This window comes from Eublepharis macularius, chromosome 7, assembly GCF_028583425.1.
Source record: "Eublepharis macularius isolate TG4126 chromosome 7, MPM_Emac_v1.0, whole genome shotgun sequence".
NCBI lineage: Eukaryota > Metazoa > Chordata > Lepidosauria > Squamata > Eublepharidae > Eublepharis > Eublepharis macularius.
Genome location: NC_072796.1, coordinates 7,360,823 through 7,388,028, shown reverse-complemented (window position 1 = coordinate 7,388,028; position 27,206 = coordinate 7,360,823). Strand labels below are relative to the sequence as shown.

At 44.6% G+C, this 27,206-nt stretch overlaps 1 protein-coding gene across 1 annotated transcript in view; it reads right to left on the bottom strand.

Moving 5' to 3' along the window:
• RIN2 (Ras and Rab interactor 2) overlaps positions 1 to 27,206 on the bottom strand; it is a 114,204-nt gene that overhangs the window by 23,194 nt on the left and 63,804 nt on the right. The window contains exons 8-9 of the mRNA XM_054984870.1: positions 23,461 to 23,552; positions 16,066 to 17,196 (exon numbers count right to left, since the gene is read on the bottom strand). Coding sequence (XP_054840845.1) covers positions 16,066 to 17,196; positions 23,461 to 23,552 — 1,223 coding nt within the window. The remainder of the gene's footprint in view (positions 1 to 16,065; positions 17,197 to 23,460; positions 23,553 to 27,206) is intronic.

The window sequence follows — 27,206 nt, the reverse complement described above, 5'->3', positions numbered from 1 at the left end:
TTTAAAAAAGTTTTTTTTTAAGTTTAGGGTTTTTAAAAAAAGTTTAGGGGGGGGAAGAGAGCAAAAGAGAAACAGGATAGATGATTCTATAAATAAACGGTGTGAAGAACATGGACAGAGAATTTTTTCCCTCTCTCGCTCATACTAGAATTCAGGATCATTCAATGAAAACAGATCAGTAGCGGAGTCAGCATTTCTTCATACAATGCTAAGTTAAACACATGGAATTTGCTGTCAGGACGGAGACATGGCCGATGCCCACTGGCTTTAAAGGGGGGGGCAGGCATGGAAGATAAATCTATCATTGGCTATTGGCCAAGGGAAATAAAGCAGGAACCCCCACATTCAGAAGCACTTCTGAATATCAGAGCACAAATGGGAGAAATCTATTACCTTCACACTCTGTTTGAGGACTTCCAGGAAGCCTCTGTCTAGTCAAACTTAGGTTAGCAGTGGAAGTGAGATGTCGAGTAGCTGGCAGCTCCATAGCTCAACAGTAAACATAACTGCAATCATGACAAAATGAATACATTTAAAAGTCAACACAACAATTGATGGGAGTGATAGTGGCACAGGTGTCTATACAGAAAGAGATTAAGCATAGTTCCATTCTTTGAAGTACCCATGGGCATTCGGGCACGCAGTGTTTTTGTTCTCCGTCACACATACTTACTCTCACCTAACCTTTATATACTACTCTCATAACAGAACATTCAAACAGTTGACCAACACTTGGAAGGTTCAAAAAGATACTCTAATTTCTCTGCAGTGGACAGAACAGCTTGGATCCTTCACGTCTGCTTCCTCATGCAGTAGGCGCTCTGGGATCATTGGAACGGCAAAGTGCCCAGGGCAAGAGGAAAGGCATCCGCCAATACCCAGAAACAGCAGCGCATGGAGAACAAAATTACAGAATCCAAGAATGATTTGGTAGCTCTCAAACACTGTAGCCTAAGTTTTTATTTTATCTGAATCTGAGGTTAAAATGGCAAAACCATTATTCAACACACCGCTCACTTGGGTATCTCATTTGTTTTTCAAATGTTTACTGCCTTAATAAGATTCTTTGCATTTTTTAAATTCTAGTCACAGCCCTGAAGTACTTTGAATCAGCGAACAATTCCCTTAAGCTTTACTAGAAAAAGTAAGTAGACAGGTAATAGTAGTCACCATAGATCATGTTTAATTAAGTCAAGTGACTCAATCATAACTCTTTATAGACCTATCATTAGCCAACTTGAAGTGGAAAGAGGAAGTGCTTTGATGGGGTGAGCAGTTTCCCTGTGACTTCTAGAATGTCCATCTGTATCCTGTCTTGAAACCTTGGTCAAATCCACATTACTCATTCTAAGTCGCATGTTCCCCGCATTCCCCACGCAATCCCGAGTGCCGGTCACATTACCTCATTAAACAGATGCATTTCATTCGCATTTCTCCCGAATATGTGGTCACAGGTTTTCAACGGGAGTTTCACGGTGGCCGTGAACGGGCCAATGTGCAATTTACGTGTTTTTTTTTAACCCCCCCCTTCCTGTCTCTCCGGCCGTTCCGAGAGTTCCTATTGGCTGATTCAACTTGCAAGTGCTCCGTAGTCTGCAAAAGACTGTTTTTGACTTCATAGCATTGGATTTATTGATTATGCTGTTTCTGAATCAAATCTGGTAGTTTGAAAAATCATTTTGGGGTGAATCCATCCTCAGAACGGACTCGCGAAACTTCCGTTTTAACTGTTTTTTATTTTTTTTATTTTATATTACTGTAATATCGAAATTACGAAATATCGAAATAATGACACTCCAAGGAAGTGAAACTTCAGTAAAATTCAGGCACTGAACTGTCCTGCATAGGAAATGCCCACGAAAGCTTCCCACATGCTTCCAAATTTCCAAAAAAGAAACGGGAGAGAGTCATCAGTGCTGTCAGTGGGGGAAAGAGAGGCATCATTATCTTCAATGATGTTTCTTTATAAGGCAAGATCGAAATAACGGAAAAGTGCGTTCAAAAAAATAAAAAAAATGGGCGGGGAAAAAAAGGTCCCGCCCAAAAAAGCGGTTTTCAAGCAGCCGTGTGACCGGAGGGACGCGCGAGAAAGACGGATTGGAAGCAGGAATGTGAACAAAGAGGAAAAAATCGCGGATTGGAGGCAAACGGAAGATATCCGATAAACATGCGGGTAATGGGTGAATGTGGATTCGACCCTTCTTTTGCTATCTTTTAAAGCAGTGCAACATTTAATCAGGAAAAAGTGACTGATTTGTGGGTCTCCTGTTTCTCCTGCCTGTCATACTTACTGGCAATACTATCAATCACTGCTTATTATATTTTGCTAAATGAAACTTTGCCCAAATGTACTATAGACTTTCATAGAATTACAGGATTCAAGGCTGTCTGGTCTCCCTGGTTTTGTAACATAAGGAAATTCCACCTATCTTGCAGAAAAGTGGTAAAAATTATAACCAGATAAATGTACACGAAGCATTCTGTACATTCAAAATTAGGGCCTGGCATCAGTAATCCATGTGATGGTCACCTCCAGGCTAGATTACTGTAACTCACTTAGGCTTGACCTGGAAGTTACAGCCCAGAAGTTACAGAATGCAGTGGCACACATCCGTTCTGGGATGCCATTTTGGGCACATATCCATCCTGTGCTGTGCCAGCTGCACTGGATCCCAATGCAGTTCCAGATCCAGGTCAAGGTGCCGGTTTTAGTGTTCAAAGCCCTTCATGGACTGGGACCTGCATACCTGTGGGACCGCCTCTCCCACTACGTCCCCCGCAGGGCCTTGCGCTCTGTGGATAAACAGCTCTTGGTGGTCCCCAATCCATGGGACATTTGTCTGGCCTCAACCAGGACCAAGACCTTTACGGCCCTGGCCCTGGCCTGGTGGAACGCGTTCCCGATTGAGATACGGGTCCTGCGGGACTTGTTACAGTTCCGCAGGGCTTATAAAATGGAGATGTTCCACTGAGAGCCAGTGAATTGCCTCCTGCCTGTCCCCCTCCTCCACATATTCCATCGTTGGCTGCCCCAGGTTTGTGCCACAGCTGTACCTATGTTTTTTAGATAATCTGATGTAGCCTGTATTGTTTAGGGTGCCAGTCTTGTACTCTGTATTGTACTGAGCTTTTAAATATTGTTTTTAGATAACTGTTTATGATTTTAATGCACAATGTTTTCCTTGTTGTTAGCCGTCCTGAGCCTGTTCGAGGGGGGGGGCGGGTTATAAACTTGATAGATAGATAAATAAATAAATACATACATACATACATACATACATACATACATACATACATACATAAAGAAATAAATCTTACTTTAATTTCTAAATATTACTACACAGTACTAAACTGCAGTACGTGTACATTTTTGTACTTGTCTGTTCTAGATGGGTCCGGTTCTCCCTTGAATTTTAAGACAGGCGAAGAAAATTAACTGAAAATAAGGTGAAAGCAGAACAGACTGAAAGAAGACAGAACTGAATACTACTGTCTTAAATGTTATGGTTAACGTACTGGCTAAGTGCTGTAATAATAAAGAGAATAAAGAGAATACTACTGGGACAAAGAGCTTCTCCTAGCTAAACCAAAGACTGGATCCTTGCAGTTTTGCCAACCTCCAAGCGGTGGATGGAGATCTCCCAGAATTACAACTGATCTCTAGACCACAGAGATCAGCACCCCTAAAGAAAATGACTGCTTTGGAGGATGGACTCCATGGCATTATAGTTGTTTCCTTCCCAAACCCTGCCCTCTCCAGGCTCCACCCCCAAATCTCTAGGAATTTCCAAACTTGGAGCTGGCAACCCTAGATCCTTGGTTTATTTCACATCATAGGACATCGATGGTGTGAACCAGCTGAGTAGACTTACCAAGTGCCCACTGGTAGCAGGCAAACTCCCAGCCATGCCTGCCTCTGCCTGTTGACTGGCAGAAGGAGTCAGCCCCAGAGAAGTGCCAGCATAGAAGGAAGCAGGTAGTGTAACGAGTGTGCTTGCGCGTGGCCCCTACCAACAACATCATTTCTGGCATGACCCTGGAAGCAATGGCATCAGGCCATTTTTAAAGAATCAGCAGTGGCATGCTGGCAAAGCACCAGAAATCGGGCCATGGGCATGCGCTTCAGGCACACATGGTAAATACCTGCACCCCACTCACCCTCCTCTGCTAGTTGCCAGGGGAATGTGGCAACCCTACTGAGCTGGGGGCCCTCTGAACTGGAAGCCATCTCTGTGCTTCGATTCCATTTTCCCACTATCATAGATCATGGATGCCAACCAACCCACCACAGACAGGCCCCAGTTCACCCTCAGCATCCAAGCTCACGACAAAGTCAAGTGCAAGTGAATGGCCCCGCCCCCTGCTGTAGTGGAAGTATATCATCTCAAGATGGCGTAATGATGGAAACAATCATCACAGCTAGTGCGGTAAAGTTGGATTTTCCAACTGAGGGGGAGGGGCCAGGCTATGGGACCCCTCCAGCCTTTGATACCTTTTTATCCCACTCTTCTGAAAAAGAAGAGCACCACGCAGGGCTTTTTTTCAGCAGGAACGCGGGGGAACGGAGTTCTGGAACCTCTTGAAAATGGTCGCACGGCTGGTGGCCCCGCCCCCTGATCTCCAGACAGAGGGGAGTTGAGATTGCCCTCCGCGGCAATCTCAACTCCCCTCTGTCTGGAGATCAGGGGGTGGGGCCACCAGCCGTGCGACCATTTTCTCTGAGGGCAACCCACTGAGTTCCACCACCTCTTTTCCCAGAAAAAAAGCCCTGGCACCACGTATGGTTTCCCTTTCCTCTGAGAGGTAGATTAGGCCAAGGAAGGGTGACTGAGTCAGGGTCCCCCAATTAGTTCTCCTGATTCTTAAGTCTGACACTCTAACCTTTACAACGGTACAGGGCTCTCCTTCTCCCTATGGGTCTTTCTAGCACAAAGGATTTAGAGGCAAAGGGACACCAACCAAATTTAAACACAAAGGAGGCAATTGGGGATTTTATGACAGGTTGATGCGGCCAAACAGCATTTAAGTCATGGGGGGAAAGGCAAAGGTTTGTTCAAGAACAGTACAATGGAAGCTGTAATGCTATAATCACTTATATTTAAAGCTCTGCTGTGTCAGAACTCTTGCCTATTTATTGAAATGTATAAATAGGGCAGCCTTGTTTTACCTCAGCAAGAAACCAATTTTCCTTGTGCCCTCTAGAATGAAAGCCTCCAAGCTTTCTGAACAGGTCATGTTGTTGCTTTGCACTGAACTGGTCCTGATCCGAGAAGAGCGGGAAAATACATTTTGCTCCTGCTGGCTGACTAATTTACATTTTATTTCATCCACACCCCATTATTACATTGTCAGCTGCCAATATGATTAGTTGAATTGGCATGGGCAGCCTGCTTGGGAAAGAACTGTAAACTGAAATTAAGCAGCTGGCCGTGAAGAAGACCATCAACTATTCACATGGCAGGCAGAAGTTGTTACTCACACTGGCAAGTATGTGTCTAACAAAAAGTATGTTCAACCCAGCCCCGGAGGGCCATTGATGCCACACTGTTTTACTTGCTATAAATTGTGGTGGACTGTTATCAGGCCGCACATGTACAGGTCATCAAGTCCATCAAAGCTTTGATTAGCAACTGGGATGTAATACAAAGCAGCTGCTGTAGCACAGTAGTTAAGTGGTTCGGTTGCAAATCAGCAGTCTGCTGGTTCAAATCCTACTATTTCCATGAGCTCAGCAGGTGGCCTTGGGTCAGCCACTCCCCTCAGCCCCAGCTCCCCAGCTGTATTGAGGGGATAATAATAACACTAACTTGTGCCACTATCTGTCTAAAAGAGCAATATGTAAGTGCAGTTGTCGTTGCTGTTGTTATTCAGTGGGTGAGAAAGGAGGAGAGCAGCAGAGCAGTTGGCTTTTCAACAACCAACCTGCAAGGAAGTGAGAAAAGGATGAATAGGGATAACCGGTGCTTTTTTTCTAAAAAAATGTTTAGGGGTACTCTCAGTTTGACTCAAGAAAATTACCATTTTATAGTTCAAATCGGGAAAAAAATTGCAGTCAATGGACAAAATTACCAAGAACATGCATTACCTCATATTACACTGCTCACAATAACTTCCAGGTTGGCATGAAACACTCGCTTCCATCTGAGACTCAGGAAACACCGTGAAAGGAAATGACGTCAGAAGACTGTTGGTGATGAGAATTATGGGTATCAATATTGCGAACCAAGCCCCTCTATAGTGACACGTGCACACAACCAAAGAGTTTCAGTATAAACAAACTCTTTGCACTCTTTGCGCAAAACGTACACAAATATACAAATTGGTCACCGCCATCGGGGGTAGCAACAAGACTGACCAATCACCATGCTAGATTCCAACTACCAGAGCTCCAAGTGGCTTAGAGAAGACTTGTTTGTATTTGTCTGCACCCTAACCGATTATGACAGCGATCTCGGTGGCGTGTTCGATGCTCAAAGATGTTCCATTTTTTGTAAGACGAACAGCGCTCCTAGTGAGTTTAAATATAACTAAACATCTTTGTTGCCAACATACGCTACATAAAACTTAACAAATCACATAAATATCCATAATAATACGTTTGGAGTTGGTTTAGCGGGAATTCCAACATTTTAAAATTTTTACTTTCTCCCATTAGATTCACAAAATGTTTAGGGGTACGCGTACCCCTGTGTACCCCCAGAAAAAAAGCACTGGGGATAGCACACAGAGATAAGAGGAGTTATGCCCCTTACTTTAGGGGCTCTGAATATAAACCTTAGCACTAATCTTCATTTTCAACACACCCCTATTTTAAAAAAAAATTGTTATGAAAAGAATGTCATCCTGCCACCTACTTTGCAATGTGGCTACTTCCCTTCCAAAGTGGCAAAATGGAACGAGGGAGGTCTCCTCCTTGCCACCTCAGGGAGGGGGGGATGACTGGGGGCAGCTGTGGCAGATATCCTAGGGACCCTCCTTTTCCTCCTCAACGTCCTGAATGGTGCTATAGCAGCACTGAAGATGTCTGGGAGATCAGATAATGTGGGCATTTTTTCTCCCCAAGATGTCCTGCACTTCGGGCCCCCTGGGGGAACAAGTACACTTAGAATTGTTGTTCCTGAGGGAATATGTACACACAACAGAGGTCAGAGTGACAAGGAAAGAGCTCCCTCCTCCTTTCTGAAGTTAATGGAGGTTGGGAGCTCCCAAGGAAGTCCTGGCTAGGAGAGATTTTAGGACTTCCAGGAAATAAGATCCCCATCAGAGTTCTTCAGTGTTCCTCATAAATTGCTGGGGAGAAATGGGTGAGGAGGAAGAAGAAAAACGGGTTGCAAGAAATCCTCTCCTCACTCCCAAATTCAGGTACCAGAAGCAGCACGCAAAGGCGCTTACAGCACAGGGAGTTTACAGGTGTGGTCTTGTGTGATTGAATGGTCCTCTCTATAAGGAAAATTTTCACACATAGAAAAGTAGCATGTCAAGGGACAGTCTAAGCTAGAACCTTTCTCCATGACACATTACAGAGGAGTGCCTGCTGCTCCATAAATTAAGCTGCGTTAAGCAGCTTTCTACCCTTAGGATGCCTGAAAATTCTGTTCAACATAAAAATCAAGACCAGTTGACCCATCCGTCTTACATTTGGCAGAGAGAAACTACCTCATGAGAGATGCAGTCCTGCCAAATTTCAGATCAAGCTGTTGCAAAATGGCAAAGTAAACACCAGCTTTAAAAAAATTATATTCAGGCAGGTGAGTAAGTAAGAGGTGGTTTCTTTTTATAATGCTTTCTTTTTATAATTTAAATTTCCAGATTTCATGCCTTTGGCTGGATGGAAATTGCCTGATAATATGAATGCATGAAACTACCTTATATTGGATCAGATTTCACATCACATACTGACCTCTTTAACTGGCATTGCTGGGGATTGAATCTGGGACCTTCTACAAGACAAGCAAAGGCTCTCCCAATCAGCCACAGTAAATCCTCAAAGACACAGCTCTCCAGCCTCCTTCTGCAATGGGGCCAGAACCTGCAGCCGCCTTCTCTGGAAACAGAGGGCCACCCAGGGACACGGGGAAGGGAAGGGAAATGCCAGGTATGAGAGTTAGAGGGTGGGAAGTTCCAATTATTAATTTGCATTGTGGACTTGGGCATGTGTGTTCTGCAGGAGCTCATTACCACCAGGGCTTTTTTTCGGCTGGAACGCAGTGGAACGGAGTTCCAGAACCTCTTGGAAATGGTCACATGGCTGGTGGCCCCGCCCCCTGATCGCCAGACAGAGGGGAGTTGAGATTGCCTTCCATGCCATGGCGCAGAAGGCAATCTCAACTCTGGGACAAAAATGTAATACAGCATGTATCCAGTATAAATATTATAAATGCCAACTTTAAAATTATGCAAAAGACAAAGTATATTTCTTTATGCCAAAGTGTCTATATGCAATAAATGCAAGTCAAACACATGAAACAGCTGTCTCGTTCACATCCTATACTCATAACCTAATGATCATATAAGTACATATAAATCCATATATTCTAGTATACAGTATAAATACTGAATGACCACAGGATTGAATGAACATTTTTGTGAGAGAAGGCGTGCTTACTGGCACTGGAATGGAGCCAGTGAGCACGCCTTCTCTCGAGACCCCGCGAGAAGAAAAAAAAGAAAATCAGTTTACAAATTGTTCATTCTGTGGTCATTCAGTATTTTTATTGTATATTAGAGTATGTGTGGATTTATATGTATTTATGTGATCATTAGATTATGCGTATAGGATGTGGACGAAACAGCTGTTTCATTCGTTTGACATATTTATTGCACACAGACACTTTAGCATAAAGAAACATACTTTGTCTTTTGCATAATTTTGAAGTTGGCATTTATAATATTTACATATTTTATTACGTTTTTGTCACAGAGGGCTTTGGGGCTCTCAGTTTTGGCGACAGCAGAAGGAAGATGGCAGAAAAACAGCAGTGTGGAAGCTCTGAAGCACTCAGAGAGAGAAACATACTCTGTGTGGTGGTGGAAAGTGCTGTCAATTTATAGCTAACTTATGGTGACCCCTGGTGGGGTTTTCAAGGCAAAAAGACTCACAGAGGTGATTTCTCATTGCCTGCCTCTGCAACCCAGGTCCTCGGTGGAGGTCCCCCATCCAAAGGCTGACCCTGCTTAGCTTCTGAGATCTGACAACAGCCCTGCCCAATCTACAATATGCAACCAATGGCACAGTGAGACCACAATATGGCCATTTCCACATGGCTTACCTTTTGCCGGGATGCAGCGCAAAATCATGTGATAACAGTGTGATCTCACACGAAATCGCGCAATAACAGCATCTTCCTGGTGCAATTTCACGCGTGAAGACGCTGTATCCCGACAAAAGGTAAGCCGTGTAGAAACGGCCTATGAGTTAAACATTGCCGAATTTTTGTAGCCCCACAGAAAACATCGCCTGAGCGCAATGTGAAGCAAAATGCTTTGGGTCCCTACTGAGATGAAAGATGGGGAATAAATAAATAAATTCAGGTGCCTGGATCCTAATTCCTACGCAGGGCAAAGAAAACCAGAAAGTATTCCTAAAGTGTGGAATCTGTTGCCACAAGACGCTGTAACAACAACTTGTTTTAGATATACAATTTCATGGAGGCAGTATCCTGCCGAATACCAGTTGTGAATATGGGGGGAGGCAACAGTGGGGAAAAGATGCATGGCGGCCCTTCACACTCTGCTTGTGGACCTCTTACTGGTGTCTGGCTAACCTGTTTAGCTAAACGGACTCTTGGGCAGGTCCAGCAGGGATTGTCTTACATACTTAAGCAAAGTAGACAGAATCACTGGGACTTAATAGTATAACAGAGCGCTCAGGAGAACAAGTGATGGAGAGCTGCAAGTTGAGAGACAGACTATTTATTTATTTCACGTTTCTATTCTGCCCTCCCCACAAGCCAGCCTTGCCTCACGTAGGCCAAGGACACAAAGGAAACTCCAGAGCTTCACCTAGAGTTTACTCAGGCGTAGAAGCTCCCAGCTTATTGGTAAAAAGCTGACAGGGCCTCACTGCCCACACTCTTCTCCAAGTAAGTTTTTAATTTAAGGCTTTAAAAAAACCCTCTACCCTTCTCCTAGAAAGGACTCGAGACACGCGAGACACGTTACAGTGATTTTTAAACCATGCCTCAAAACACTAATTAAAGAATTAATCGGAATAATAATTAACATCTACATATATAACAACTAGAAACAGATTCCAACAACCGGTGATCATCCTCAGAGTCACCACACATCAACTGGAAAGGCTGTTCTGACTAAGCCTTGCAGTAATGCTAGAATACTAGTAATGTGTGTCTGTGGGGGTTAATCCACCATGCAGAAGCCACCACTGACAAAGCTCTGGTAGAGTCTGGTGTTGATCTAATTTGTCTACATATTGGCACCCTAAGCAAGGGTCAGCCCAGTAAACAAACCTTCTGTATAGAAGAGTACTGGGAATGGCTGTCTTGAATATACGTGGGTCCCAGGCAATGAAGGACCTTAGAGATAGGTCGAATCCACATTACTCATTCTAAGTCGCATGTTCCCCGCATTCCCCACGCAATCCCGAGTGCCGGTCACATTACCTCATTAAACAGACGCATTTCATCCGCATTTCTCCCGAATATGTGGTCACAGGTTTTCAACGGGAGTTTCATGGTGGCCGTGAACGGGCCAATGCACAATTTACGTGGTTTTTTAAAAAACCACCCCCCTTCCTGTCTCTCCGGCCGTTCTGAGAGTTCCTATGGGCTGATTCAACTTGCAAGTGCTCCGTAGTCTGCAAAAGACTGTTTTTGACTTCATAGCATTGGATTTATTGATTATGCTGTTTCTGAATCAAATCTGGTAGTTTGAAAAATCATTTTGGGGTGAATCCATCCTCAGAACGGACTCGCGAAACTTCCGTTTTAACTGTTTTTTATTTTTTTTATTTTATATTACTGTAATATCGAAATTACGAAATATCGAAATAATGACACTCCAAGGAAGTGAAACTTCAGTAAAATTCAGGCACTGAACTGTCCTGCATAGGAAATGCCCACGAAAGCTTCCCACATGCTTCCAAATTTCCAAAAAAGAAACGGGAGAGAACCATCAGTGCTGTCAGTGGGGGAAAGAGAGGCATCATTATCTTCAATGATGTTTCTTTATAAGGCAAGATCGAAATAACGGAAAAGTGCGGTCAAAAAATTTTTTTAAAAATGGGCGGGAAAAAATGTTCCCGCCCCGAAAAGCGGTTTTCGAGTGGCTGTGTGACCGGAGGGACGCGCGAGAAAGACGGATTGGAAGCAGGAATGTGAACGAAGAGGAAAAAATCACGGATTGGAGGCAAACGGAAGATATCCAATAAACATGCGGGTAATGGGTGAATGTGGATTTGACCCTGATAACCAGTGACTTAAATTGGACTTGGAAACTAACAGGCAGCCAGTACAGTGTTCTTAGGACCAGCGCAATGTGTAAATTATGGTTAACATCAGATAAACACACTGAATCTGACACTAGCTCAATTTTTTGGGATCATCTTTGGGGCAGCTCCACATAAAGCACATGACATACAGCCTTCTGGTTACTGTTGCACAGACCAGCATGGCCAAGTCAGACGAGTCTAAACATGAGGCCAGTTTCCATGCCAGACTGAGATAAAGAAATGCACATTTGGCCACTGCATTGCTTCTCGGCCAGCACAGCAGGATCTAACACCACTCCTAGACTCGAAACAGAGCCAGAAACAGACAGCTGTATCTGTCCAAAAGTAGGGAACACAATACCTTCTGTCTTTTTCTGGATTTGTCTTCAACTTATTCACCCTTCGCCCCAGGACAGAAACAGCAGCTGGTTTAGACAAAGATGTCCAACTGAGTGTCATCATCAACATACTGACAAAACCATATTCTGAAACTATTCTCTCTTCCAATGGCGTCACATTGATATTTTTAAAAAGCATTGGGGGCCACATATATTACCACTAATCTCAGCAGGCCTATCCCTTAGGTTGTTATAAGGATTATTTATTTATTTTATTTTTAGTCTGCCTTTCTCACTGAAACTCAAGGTGGATTACACAGTGTGAGGAAGTACAGTTAATTTCAAGGACTTTTCGACAAATAATGCAACAGGGTATATATATGCAATTCTGCAAAGATTTAAAACCAGCAGAAATCCCATACAGAGTTGCTGAAATGCTGACACAGAGCATAAGATATCCTAAAACTGCCATATTAAATAACATACAAACTACTCAGTGGGAAAGCCACAAATGCAGAAGCTTTCTTGACCTCTTCAGGTAGGCTATTCCATAAGATGGGGGCCTCCAGAGGGAATGCACACGTACAGGCAGGGCCAGATCGAGCGGGGGCAGGGGGGGTAGTCTGCCCCCGGCGCCGCCAGGGAGGGGGCGCCAGAAGCAGCTGCCAGAGCGCGCAGGCAGCAGTGCAGGCAGCCTCGCAGCCCTCCGTGCTGCCTTTTGCCGCCCCGCGGGACAGGGGGCGGTCAGCTTGCCGCCCGCTCCCTGTCCTGCAGAGCAGGCAAAAGGCAGCGCAGCCCCAACGCCATTTACCTGCCCCGCAGGACTGGGGGCAGCCGTCCGCCCCCGGTCCTGCAGGGCAGGCGAATGGCGCGGGCGGCTTTCCAGCCTTGCGCGCTGCAGCTCCGCCCTGCGTGATGACGTCATCAAAATGACATCATCATGAAGCACCAGGAGCGTGCGCATGTGCAGTGCGCGCACGCGAAGGGTTGCACTAGGATTGTCCCGGGCACTAGCAACCCTAGTTCCGGCCCTGCGTACAGGCCGCTGTTCATTTTACTCATGTGCAAGGTGGGAACTCCAGAAGCCTCTGTTCAGGTGAGCAAAGCTGCTGTGGTGGAATATAGGGAGAGAGGCGGTCCTGTAGATATGAAGGACCAAGGCCACAAAGAGCTTTGTATGTGATAGTCAATAGAGGAGTGAAACTCACTCAGTGGCTTCAGAGCACTCACCCATTCTAAAAAAGTGGTCAAGGCCATTGTCTGGTGAGGCTTGTGGTTAGCAGGTGGTTCCCATCTTGAAACAGCCACCGGCTGAGGGACAGATAAAGCAATGAGCCCCCCTGCGGTGCAGGTGTCAAGGTAAGGATGGAAGTAAAGGGCTCATCCTTTCCTACAACTCCACCAGACACCCCTTCTTTGCAGTCTGCACTCTCATCCCAGCCACAGACAAGAAGGAGTAAAACCACCACCGCTACCACGGCAGCCACACAGGAAAAGAGCAAGCTGGCCACCACGTGATGGTGATTTCATTCCTCCTTCTCCATGGCCAGCTTGCTCTTCTCTGGATTCCTTGGCAATCTCACTCTCTCAGCTGAGCTGCTCTGTCTCATGTTGGTGGAGAGAGAGAAAGCAGAGAGGGAAGTAAAAAACAGTGGTGGAGAGAGAGAATGCTACTCTGTTAAATAAAAAGGTTATTGATGTATGTAAAAAGGTTATTGTTATGTAGTTAAGATTAATATATGCCACTTTACAAAATGTGTGCATCTGGGGTGGTGCACAGGGCATTCAGTCGTCATGTGGCTCTTTGGTGGTGGTAACTGCTCTGCAAAGTGAGTGCCACCAGGTTAGAGAATTCTTCTCCCTCTCTCATATGAACTTGGGAGTCAACTCAGTGAAATCAACTGGCAGTAAATCTGAGGAATACAAAATGCACTCCATTATTTTATTGTAATGGCCTGTTTTTAAATGATGTTGCAAGTTGCCTTGGATATCTGTTTTGGTAGAAAAGGATGATATAAAAATGTTTAAAATAAAACAAAATAATGACAGTTAAATAGAGCATCCATGTTCAGGGACCAGGCGATGTGAGTCAAACAGAAAGGAAGGCTTTCATGGACTGCTGAAGAACCTGGTTGGCTACTGTGTGAAACAGGTTGTTGCTGGACAAGATAGACTTCTGGTCTGATCCAGCAGCAGCACTCTCTTAAGTTCAAGGTAACATACGTGAAATCTAATCAGTCACTTCCGACACAACATAAATGCTCGTTATTAGTATCAGGTATCACATTCAGTCTGCAAATGTTAACAAAAAAGACCTCGCCATTTTCTCAACACCATCCAGAAATAATGAAGTGGAGGATTTTTAGACCCGGAGACATCACCATTCCATAAATCTGAATGCGGTAACTGGAAAATTAAATGATCACAGCCTGACCTAGAAAGAAAATCATGCAATTCTTTGCCAGGTTTAACTTTTGTTTGCTGTAAGGATGCAGAAGCGGCGAAGCAAAACATGTAGTAAAAAGATTAGACTAGCCTTTGTTCTATTGTCTGTGCAGAATGACTCAATCTGCCTGCACAGAGCTGTGCGTTTAAATTAGCAAACTTCTGATGTTCCTGCTCTGTTGTGGTTAGTTGCAAACCGCAAGATTGGTGAAGGCAGCAGAACTGCTCACAAAAAAGGAGGGATTTAGGTTGACTTAAACTGCCTCTCAGCATAACTGGAGACTGTTCATAAGCTAGCAATTGCTCAACTAAATTCAAAGAGCTAAAACATCCAGCCATTAACATATGAAAGTTACTATTTTAGCTTGTACCAACAGTTTCAACCACACCCATGTAATAAGCACCAGAAGGCAAACAAACTACAAGTAAAGCTGACCATTTCTTTGTGAAACAAACAAACAAAAAATGCCTGGATCCAAAAAGAAATGATGAGGAAATTGGAGGGTTCTGCAGTATCACACAGTAATTTCTCTCTCTCTCTCTCTCTTTCTGTTCTAATCACAGGATGTTACTTCTTGGCAATATATTCCCCGAGTACTGGATCAACAGTGAGTCAGCCATATGGAAACAGCTCTTTGATTCACAATCTGCCAACATTTCAATGCAAAAACATTTAACCATTCCCAGAGAAAGCTGTTATCGGCCAGAGTTGCATATAAATGCCTGCCCTGGACACCCAGCAAAATATGAGAACGTGGAGGCAAAGGGGAGAAAAACAGTGCAGCGAAATGAGCTCATGAAGAAAGTATTTGGCTCAGAGGGAAGTTTACTACGAACACAGCCTTTTTGAATCAGCGCTACTGAGACACAGAGACACCATCCTAAAGGGGTTAGCCCAATTTTTTGGCATACAGCCCTCTGCCATGGACAACCACATACACAAATTCCCTCCACAGGCACATAAACTGCTTACATAAGTGCAGAGAAGCAAACAAATCCTGAGGTAAATCGCTCCCTTCCCCCTTTCAGAAATCATCTCTGTCACACAGCCCCATATTGCTGCCCTGCGAACTGAAAGCAAAAACAAACAAAACCCCTACATGGGGGAAGACAAAACACACTGTGTAAATATCTGTTCCTATGAGATTACTCGTTTTGGTAACTGCAATATAGGTTTAAAAGTTCGGTGTCTCCAGGCATATGGCCTAATCCTAAATATGTTTACTGAAAAGAACATACCAAGGTTGCCAGCTCCAGGTTGGGAAATTCCTGGAGATTTGGGAAATGGAGCTGGGGAAGGGCAGGGTTGAGGAGAGGAGGGACTTCATCGGGTTATAATGCCATCAAATCCACCCTCCAAAGCAGTCATATTCTCCAGGGGAACTAATGTCTGTGGTCTGGTGATCAGTTGTGATGCCGGGAAATCTCCAGTCACCCCCTGGAGGCTGGCAACCCTACTGAATGTTATTACGTATACATAGGACTGAAGCCTAAATCCTCATTAGAGTTCTGTGTTTGTTCCTGGAATAAAAGCTAGGCATGTGTACCTCCAATGCATGCTTCCCTAACCCAGGCTCACTTCCTTCCCCTCTACACCCTTTTGAGCCCTTACACCTTTCTGTAAGACCTCCTACTTGTTTGTTTTTAGAACCTTGTATTTTTATAAACTTTCACCTCAGTAAAAAATTGATTTATATTTGGAAAAGAAGATGCTGTTTCAACTACTAACAAGAAAAACCTGGCCCTTTTAAACTAGCACAGAAATGGTAAGTGCAAGAGAGCTTGTCATTTCAGACAGGTGTGGCGAGGCGAAGGAACCACGCCCTCACTTACCTATTTGGTCTTCTGGAATCAGCGATTCAATGGGAGGATCCAGTTCAGAGCTCTGGGACAAGTAGCTCTTGACTTGAGTCATAAACTGCCGGATCGTCTGAAGCATGTCCGTGCTGGAAACGTGGCACTCCTTGTTCTCTTGCAAAAAGCTCACATAGTCTTGCACCAGGCACCCAAAATAGGTGCGCTTGTCTCGAGACATCTCTGCTATTCTCTTTATCATTCTCTTTTCGGGGGTCATGAAGGAGCTGAACACTCCACTCACTTTCCGCAGCTGGGATTTCACAATTTTGGGGAGCACAAACGAGCTGTTCCTTTTCTTCTTGGGCTTCAAGGGTGGCGCCATGCACTCCTGGTCGCTCTCGCCTTCGTACTCTTCCAGACTGCTGTTTGTATCTCCATCGTAGGCAAAGAGTGGCATGCTCCGGTCAAAATCCAGCGAGTCAGAGGAGGAGGTGGAAAGACTCATGTCGCTTAGTCGCTGCCTCCCTCCATTGAACAGCACTTGTGACTCAGAGTGTGCAACCAAACTCTTTTTGCTGTCTGCTAAATTTTGCTGAGGCGGGGCTCCACCTGGAATGCTCGCAGTTTCTGGCCCATGCACCGAGTTACAGCTTGGTCGAGTTCCTCCTGAATTCTTTGCACTGCTCTCTGCTTCTAAAGAAAGTGCCTTCTTCTTAAGGCGAGGTGGCGGGATCGGGGTTGGTTTCTTCTGCAGCTGATACAAGTTCCAGTGTTTGTTGTGATCATCAGTTTCTGGCAAGCTTGCCTGGTTTACAGTCCTGGACAGCTGAGGGCTGGCTAGGAGGCTATGAATAGAAGGTGGGGGAGGCCTGGGTGGGGGAGAGCGAGACCTCTCCAGGCCATTCACGTCTTGAGTCCTTACGCACAGCCTTTTCAGATTTCCACCAACATCCTGGCTATGCACTTTCAAGAAGAGAGGATTAATAAAACACAAGGCTCCGTTGGTCTGGCTGCACTCCAGCTCTGAAGGCGTTCTGGTTCTTATAGAATGAACCCCATTTATGAGGCAGAGCTGCTGAAAGCCTTTATGAATGCAGTCTGAGGGCAGAGGCTTCCGAGGGGGTGAAGGATTCTGCAGTCTGTCGTTAACCGGAGAGCTCCAAAAATCTGAAAGTCATTATATAGTTACCGTAAGAATGCAAATATTATGCAGCTGAGCACTCAACAACACCCACTCACAGAAAGAAATAGCCAGCCCAAGGCACTTTGGGGGCTGAGGTGGAAAATTCAAATTGTATTGCCCTCCCTTCCACAAATTAATATCAGACTAGTCCTCCCGGACAGGGGCAAGCTTCAGTTCATTTCTTAGGAGAAGCAGAACCTGGACCCAGTTTGTTAGGTTGGATAGCTTCTCCCTTTAACCCAGATCTGCCGGCCCCTGTCTGCTTTGGGGAGGAATGCCCGTGCTTGGAAAACGAAGGTTTTCAGAAGTGTACAAAAAAGCCCTAAGAAAATAGGTGTTTCTCCTGGATCTTCTAGCACCATATTCCCAGTCTGCGTGCTTATCTTGAAAGCATGTGGAGGCTGTATAAGATGTAGGCCTCTGCAATTTCTACTGAAAACTATTGCAGCGCTAAGACAGTAGTTTCTTTAACTGACACCCTTTTCCTCAAGTGGTTTAATTTCAGACATGACAAATAAGGGGAATGGGGATGTGTAAATAGCCATTACTATGATGGCACAATATTACTTCCACCACAAAACCGGAAAGTGACGCGTGGGGATGATGCTCTAGGGTTCTAGAGCACCACCCTAGCAAGATAACAGCACTTCCAGTTGGAGCAACTGTGAGTTCTCCCCCATCTTTACCCTGCTGACCTACTGAACGGGGGGGGGGGGGACCAGCTCTGCCAGGCAATTGGTCTCCCACTGTGGCAGAAATAGGGTTGCCGAGAGACGTGGCAACCTGTTGTTTTGCCAGTCAGCACCTGAAGCACTGGAGGGAGGGAGGGAGGGGACGATGAGTGGGGCATATGCCAGCGTCACAGCGGTATGTTGATGTCACTTCCAGTAAAACTGGAAGCGAACACTATGAACACTATGATTTGCAAAGACTCTATGACTGCTTCTACAGGTTGCAGCTGCAGGCTGGCCACCTTAGATGCAAGACCTGGCAGCCCTAATGCCAAACCAGGCTGGCCACAGTTTAAGCTTCCAAACAAGACATGCAAACAATGGTTTAGAGTGGCTTGCCCATTTTTATTTTCTATCTGTTCAGCATGGCAACATCTACATGCAGTGGCCTCTGGAAGACTTACAGTGCTATCCTAGGGTGAGTTACTCTAGTCTAAGCCTAATGAAGTCAATAGACTTAGACTGGAGTAACTCTCCATAGAATTTCCCCATTAGTTTGTCAATTCAGAGACCTTGCCAAACCACAGTCAATGCAAACCATTGTTTGCAATTCTACTCCAAGCCATGGTTTCTGATTTTCCAGCTGACTACAAACAAGTGCTTGTTGATTCAGACACAATGGTTAGTTTGTGAAACCAGGATTCACTTCACGGACAACCACTCAATTCTTGGTTTACTTTGACAAACCCTTGTTTTATCACCTTCACTTTGTAGCTGGCTGGACATAAGAACAGCCCCTGGAAACGAAGCAGGATTTCTGAGTTTGTAAGTCATGTAAAAGTAGCTGTGCTTAATAAACCAACTTCAAACTGTAGTTTCTGATCCTGGTAAGATGTAAACTAACCATCCACTATCAATGGAGCATCCTGCATTTCGATGATCACACTAACCAGTTACCATAATTAAACCACAGTTTTTGTTTCATCTGAACTGAATCATATAAGTTAAGCCTTCTTAACCATGGTTTGCCATGTTTGTCTGAATGCAGCCTCAGCGTTTAGATTATACTGTAGGATTATTCCCTAATACTTAAGGGCAGTAGCAAATCAGACAGCTTTTCTATCCAGGTTGATTCGGAAGCTGAACATGCTCCAGACATGGTAACAACCAGGGCTTTTTTTCTGGGAAAAGAGGCGGTGGAACTCAGTGGTGGAACTCAGGATCGCACAATGACGTCACTTTGGGTCAGCTGGAACAAGGGGGGAGTTTTTAAAAGTTTAAATCGCCCTCGGTGAAAATGGTCACATGGCTGGTGGCCCCGCCCCCTGATCTCGACAGAGGGGAGTTTAGATTGCCCTCCACACCAGCGGGGGCAGGGCCACCAGCCATGTGACCATTTTTAAGAGGTGCCAGAACTCCCTTCCACTGCGTTCCAGCTGAAAAAAAGTCCTGTTATTTGAGAACTTCCGAACTGATGGTTTTAGTATGAGGCCTCCAACATAACTGAAGGGTGGGTGGGTGGGTTGCATCTCTTCATTAATGAAACTCCTTTAATCAGTTCTTATCTTCAGACACACTAAAAAGGAACTTTCAAAAGTGAAAACACACACATGCACACGGTATTAATAGTGTGCTTGATTAAATCATACGCCTCAGTTAAATAAAAAAAACATATTCCTATGCCCTGTAAATTACCCAAAGCCTGAAAGCTCAAATGCCTTGCATCCAAGTCAAGAATGGGATGCCATAGGATGCTAAACATCTGGCAACCAGGCAGGGCACCAGTTCTCAACCGATTCCTTAAAAGCGCCTCACCCCACATTGCATACTCAAGTACACATACAACTTGCATTACCTTATACATGCACTCACTCTCTGAATTGCACACCTACCATATCACGGCATCTGTGATCTCTTATATATCATTTTCCTACTTCGCATCCAGATGACACATCTCCATGTGCATTCACATTCACACTCTTTGTTTAAGGGTCTGTGCGATTTCACCCAAATACACATACATTTAAAACCTTTCTGTAACTCAAGACACACTGTGAAAAATATATTTCAGGATGGATCACAAAATCATAATAATTCAAACCCAGCTGGTTGGAAAGCCCACCAGCATCCCTGCTCCATGTCAATATTCTCTTTCCTAGTTACTTGTTTATTCCGCCCTCATTGCTGGTGCTCTCCGTTCATCTAATATTGTGCTCATCTCATCCTATCTGATCCATAGGATTATTTCGCATGTTTTTTGTTATCCTCCCCCTCCATCTATCAGACAGCTTTAAAATAAATAAAAATCATGTCTGCTTGATTGCTATTGTATTATAACACTGTGGCGATCTAATACTTCCCAACTTTTTTTTTTCAAAAAAGAAAAGAAAAAAGCAAGTCTCTAGCTCTTTTTGTTGTGGAATTATAAGGGAAACTGAGCAACATGCCCTTTCTTCCTTATAACTCCACAAAGAAAAAGGGCAAGAGACCTGCCTTCAAAGGAATGCTGGGGGCTAGTAGATTGTGGAAATAGATTATCATAACATTATAATGATACAGCACTCTAGCAATTCTTATTTGGTTTTTTAAGTCAGCGGGGCCTGAGGTACAGAAAATGGCACTGATGAGGGAAGGACCTGGAAAAACACACAGCTCTTTACCCACGCAACACCCGAAGATGCTTTGACTGCAATCTTTCCCAAAAGATCATATCAAACCAGTTTGGGGAAATCTTGCAGCAAGGCAGGGTAGAAGGCAGAAGCAGGACTAACAGAGAATGGCACAAGGAGGCTTCTGGACACACTGCTACTATAAGGAAATCAAGGCCGTGTAAACCACCGATTTGGAAACAGCCTTACAGTATTTCCCCTGCTTTCCCCCCTGCTTTCCCCCTAGCAGCTTAAGGAAGGAGGGTGTTTTGAGGGACATAATAGCAGGTAAGCACAGTTCTGGAGTTAGCTCTCTTTCTGCAAGGTGTGCAATACGCACCAATCCACAGCAATACTTCCTTTCCAGCTCAGACACTGGAATGGTGGCGTGTTGTTCATGGAGGGGAGAGGAAAAACTGGGAGCCCAGTATCCAGAGAGGTCGCTGATAAAGGTGGCCAGGGCGGGGCAGGGTTTCTTGTCTAGCTCTTTGCCCTTCTCCAGTCCATAATAAATTATGTGACATAGTACAAACTGAAAAACTATGCACAAAAAAATTATGCAAATATCTTTGGTTGGGAAAATTTTAACATGTTGGAACTTTTCTTGCTGCACAACTGGCACTGCTAGGCTGCAGAACTGATTTTCTTTTAGTGTGCACGGTGCTGGACAAACCTAGAAGTGGACCTTTCCTGCACTCATGAGATGCTGTTTAGACAGAGCACAGCTGCTTCAGACCAATTCAAAGTCCTCTGTTTTTACTCTCTAGCCAGCATGCAAGAAACAGCAGCTCAGCTACCCATGCCCTTCTTTGGGAATTGGCTAGACCAGCATCTGAGCTCTCTAGGGAATGCCGGTTTTAAACTCAGATATAATTCCACGGATATTTAAACGTCCATCAACTGCCTGTTTGGTGGGTGCATAAATACTGTGCAAAAATACTCTACCAACTAAAATTATCTGGGCAAAAAAGCATTTATAACAATTGAAAAGCATCTATTTCTTGAAGGGACGAACAGAAAAAACAATCCGCTCAGATATCTCAAGAGAATCTGCCAGATCGAGATCAACTACTTCAGCACACACATGTACTCCCCCACCCTCCCTGTTCTGGAATCACCAAACTTATGAAAGTGCGAGTGTGATCGAGCCAAAGGCCTTGGAAGTCTATCCTTCCATCAGTATATGGAGGAATTTATGTCCTCCGACAATCTGCATAGTGAAGCAGACAGAATGTTCCACTTGTGCAGAGAGCAGAATACGAATCTCTGCTCAGGTGAATTTGGCGCAGGAACTGCATCACAGCCCAGTCTACCTCACAGGTTTGTTGTGAACGGGGGACATGGGATAACCCCATAAAACTACTCCAAGCTTGCTAGGGGAAAAAAGAAACAGTGGCTTTCTGGAGTTCGGAAGCTCAGCTGAGAATGTTGGGACAGCCAACCGGCTTCCAGCATTCCAGCCTAGAGGCACATAAAGCTTCATTTTGATCCTTCAAAGTGAACTGAAAGTGCCCTATACAAAACCAGACCATGGCTGCATCACCGCCCGTATTATCTACTCGGATGAGCAGTAGCTCTACAGGGTCTCCAGCAGAGGTCTTTCACATCACCAACTACCAGATCCTTTAAATGGAGATACAGGGGGATTGAACCTGGGGCCTTCCTCTACCACTGAGCCACAAAGGCAGGGGCCACTTGCGGCAACAGAACTTTATCAGATGCCAGGAGGTGGCAGAAAACGGACACGTGAGCAAAGGAAAGGGGCAGAAGCCCTCTCACAGCTGAGCTAGTTTTGTGTATGCATAGAGCATTTTTTGCGATGCAAAGAACATTCAAAGGTGAAATCTGCCGGTCTATTCTATCACCCTGGAGCTCTGACTCCTTGCTCTGCTGCTTACATGAGCCACGCTTTAGTTGCCTATCAGGGTTCTCCAATATGCATGTCCGCTAAAATGTGCTGTTTCAGCCCCTCTATGGCACTCTTGTAAAAGCATGCAAGGCTGCAGTCATCTTAGCATCCACTGAAGCACGGTTACATTTATTTATTTGTATATAGTCTGCCTTTCTCACTGAGATTCAAGGCGGATTACACAGTGTGGGTCAGTACAGTCCATTTCAAGACATTTCAATAACCATGTAATGCAGCATATACACGCAAATTTCCAAAGATTTAAAACCAGCAGAAATCCAATCCAGAGTTGGTAACAAAATAGAAAAGATGGTTGTTGTGGGTTTTCCGGGCTGTATTGCCGTGGTCTTGGCATTGTAGTTCCTGACGTTTCGCCAGCAGCTCTGGCTGGCATCTTCAGAGGTGTAGCACCAAAAGACTTTTGGTGCTACACCTCTGAAGATGCCAGCCACAGCTGCTGGCGAAACGTCAGGAACTACAATGCCAAGACCACGGCAATACAGCCCGGAAAACCCACAACAACCATCGTTCTCCGGCCGTGAAAGCCTTCGACAATACATAAAATAGAAAAGAGTCCAGTAGCACCTTTAAGACTAACCAACTTTACTGTAGCATAAGCTTTCGAGAATCACAGTTCTCTTTGTCAGAGGCAGAGTTGATAACGCTGAAACAGTGCATAAGCAATTTTAAGACTGACATGTTAAACAACATAGGAACCACCCAGCAGGATCATACTTAAAGCAGTAGTAGTAAAGTCTATAGTCTATCATACTTACAGCAATAGTTGTAGAGTCTATAGTTACTCCCTACCCACTGATGGATCTCTTTGCATTATACTACAGCCCTCCTATCTGAGCAAAAAGCCCTCTTGAATAAATCAGTTTTGCGTAGTTTGCAGAAAGCCAAGAGATCGGGCGCTTTCCTAACCTCAGCCTTATTCTAAAACTCCACTTTTGTTTGTGATTCCTCTCTGCCATGGATGGTAAGCTTCACAGCGGCCAAGCCAAGGAGCATACTCACTCAGTCCCTGCTGAGCCACCTCTTCAAGCTCAGCCTCCGTCGTTGCTGTGGTGATAGCATATGGCAACTTCAAAGTGAACGGCAAGACGTCCCTTGTTTTGGAAACAAAGAATTATTCTGATTAACTTGCTCTGCGCTTCCAGGCACAAAAAGCATTTATCCGCAAAAAATATGCAGTGATCACAGATACACAGTGATCGCATTTTGTTCAGAAGAAATGTGTTCTCGGCCACTTCCTTTATTTCAGTGCTAACTTCTCTATTGGCGAGCCCAGAGTACGTCTCTCTGAGCACTGAGATTTCTATTTTAACAGAAAACACGCAGTCCACTTGTAAGGAAACTTTTTTATAATGAAACTGCCATTCATGAAAGATCTTAACAACACACATTGTCCCAAACTCACTCCCTGGCATTTAAGTGTAGTGTAGTGGTTAGGGTCTTGGACTACGATCTGGGAGAACCAAGTTCAAATCCCCACACTGTCACGGAAGCTTCAGGCGACCCTGAGCCATCACATCCGCTCAGCCTAACCTACCTCACAGGGTTGTTGTGTGAATAAAATAGAGAAGGATGATGCAAGCTGCTTTGGGTGCCCATTGCGGAGAATAGTGGGGTGTCAATGAAGGAAATAAGTAATGAATCTCAGGCAGCTGAGGTGGAAAAGCCCTTTGAAATCTCAGGGAGCCACTGCTAATCATAGCAAGTGATACTGAGTTGGACGGATCAATAGTCTGCTTGTTGCTCATGTCATGACAAATTTTAATAACAGAAAAAGCAAACCTCTGATTTTTCAAGTCTCAGAAAAGGATTACACATTTTTAACCTGTTTTTGTTGAAGAACAGCAGCCCATATACTGGGAAGGATCTCCACTGGAAACCTTCCCAGATGCCAGTAAAATCCCCAAGAACTAGTTAGTTTAGCCAAGTCGGGGCAGAGTCAGCAAGTGGAAGCAGACTGTAAAGGGAGGGCCTCTTTTCCTGGGGAGCTGGATAAGCTTTTCTGGGCCTTTATTACCTTGTACTGGGAAATTATGTATGCGTAAAATAAATTAGCAAGGCAGGATTTAGTATACCCGGGACTGTTGCTGGTATCATATACTGCCTTTCAAGCTGCAGATGGCAGTCAGGTTACAGTACTGTCCAGATTGTAGGAACTGAATTCATTTCGAAACAGGAGTGGGTTGGAAGGGATTGGAGAAGACGCTGGCCTTGGCTCACCACGAAGTTTTGCAAACAAGAACTGGTTTCACGTTCCATTCCTGTTCTACCCATTTGCTCAGTCACATAAAAATCTGCTGCATTGATTTATATGGTGGAGGGAAACAACAGAAACTCTGTATAAGCACGGCTTTTTTTCAGGGGGAACGCAGGGGAACGGAGTTCCGGAACCTCTTGAAAATGGTCACATGGCTGGTGGCCCCGCCCTCTGATCTCCAGACAGAGGGGAGTTTAGATTGCCCTCCACGCCGCTCAGCTGAGCGGCGCGGAGGGCAATCTCAACTCCCCTCTGTCTGGAGATCAGGGGGCGGGGCCACCAGCCATGTGACCATTTTCTCCGAGGGCAACCCACTGAGTTCCGCCACCTCATTCCCCAGAAAAAAGCCCTGTGTATAAGTTAATTTGTCTTGCAAGTTTTATTCCCGATTTAGCCCCATAGAAGCCAGATATGCACAGAGTTTATATCAGTGGTGCAGGGGATCCGAAGCAGCTGTGATGTGCTTTTTTATGCAGGCTAAACCTGACAGAATTTCACACACCCCTGATGCTTTTCCTTGTATAATGCATCATGTAGGCTTACAAGCCTTTCTAACGTACACTGATTATACTCTTTTTTTAAAAGGTCCATCCCTATTAGCTCAGAGTACATTGATCAAAGGTAGTTTAAGTGTCAGGGATGCAAGACGTCTTGCAGAAGTGACATCTCTGGATGCAAGTCTGTTGACATATCTACCTCTGTATCCCGCTTCTCTTCAAAGAAGGTCACAGTGGAATATGCGGGATTATAATGACCCTGTGAGGCAAGTTCAGTTAAAACACGGTGACCGGCCCCATGCATTTCAGGCTTGAGTGAGGATTCATCTCCAAAGCCTGCACTCCAGTCCAAACTCAACTGACACTAGACCCACTGTGACTCTACAAGAAGCTCCAACCAGAAGAAGTTTGTAGATTTTCCATTTCCAGGGTACAGCTGTCTGCAACAAACTTGCCTAGGAAAGAACAGCTAAGAGCAAAATGTGCCCTTCAGGGAGGGAAGGTGTGATAGAATGCATTTAAAGAAGGTTTCCTAAGGGTTGCGCTCAGAGATGGAAGGGAAGGAGTTAACTGCCTAGAATGAGAGCTTGACTGACAGGCTGCTCCTTCCTCTATCTGATTGGCCAGTCAGACTCAACCCTCATGATGATAGTGGGTGCTGGCAGGATTGTGAGATAAGCTGGGAGTTTGGAGTTCAGTTGAGTGTGTGAGAAATCTGACAAGAAAGGTCAGGCTGATTCCCCTCTGAAGTGAGGATAAGGAAAATGTTTGCCCTAACTGTAACAACATTGTTTTAAGGAAGACTTTTAGCTAAGGATTCCAAGTATAAAAGCCAGCGCAAGTGGAAACCCATTTCCATAGCCAAGATAGAACTGGGGGGAGGGGGGGGTGTTGCTAGCAGAGTGAGTGGGTAGTAACTGGAGACTCCACTCAAGCCAAATGGATAGCGTTATGTCTTTTTAGGAGAAGAAGAATAATTCCTGCCAAGTGTCTAGAAGGGGGTTTGGCTCTGAGGAGGACCCTGGGTCTGTTGTAAACAGACACCTGAGTTGAAAAGAGAAATCTGTGAAGACACATTGTTGCTTTAACCACAGCATTAAACAAAACATCTCTCACTCTTAAGGATTGTAAACATTGAAACTAAGCTGCAATAAAATTATTTTTCCTTTTACTTTTAAAGTATTCTGTTTCACCAACAAATTTTACCTCAGCAATTTCCTCTCCTGACTGATCATATTCCATCCATGCCTGTTCAATAAAGTTGCTGTTTCTTTTATTCTGTCTCTAGTACCATTTCATACAAAGAAGAAGAGGGCTCCTGCTTTTCCCCTATCAAGTTTCTGGGCTGGGCTAAAAAGCCAAAAATTTAACTGCTTATCAGGGTGGATCAAAAAGAACTTTACAACCATAAATAGAGACATGCTACTTGGGGCTGCTCAGTCATAGCAGGCAAACTTGGATTTTGGTGGGAAAATCTGCCTCAGTGTGGGGGAGTGAAGGGGGGGGCCATTATAGAAGGCAACATTTTTTCCCCCAAGCCCTACTCACATTCAGTATTTTCCGAGCATTCTACTTGGTAAAGTAATAAAAAGATAAGAAACACTACATTTAATAAATAATAAAGTAATAAAAAGATAAGAAACAGCATTCTATGAAATGCTGTAGAACACATAACATAGGCAGGTCTCTACTAAAACGGCTTGCAGTCTAATCCGTGTGATTTAAAAGCATGAAAGGAAGAAAAGGGGGGGGGGGGAGAATCAGCCTTCCGGTACATCCACCAGGTAAACTGGCCAATGATGGAGTTTTTCTTGGAAAAGGAAAATCACACAGCCACTGGACCCACGGAGGTCAATGGAGAAAGCCTGCCAGTTTGAATGGCCCCTGCTGAACTCAAAGACTCCTGATGTTTGTACCTGTATTCGAAAGCTCTGTAAGAGCAACAATAAAGCTTAATTTTAGGGCTCATTTTATTGACACTATTTATAGTTCTT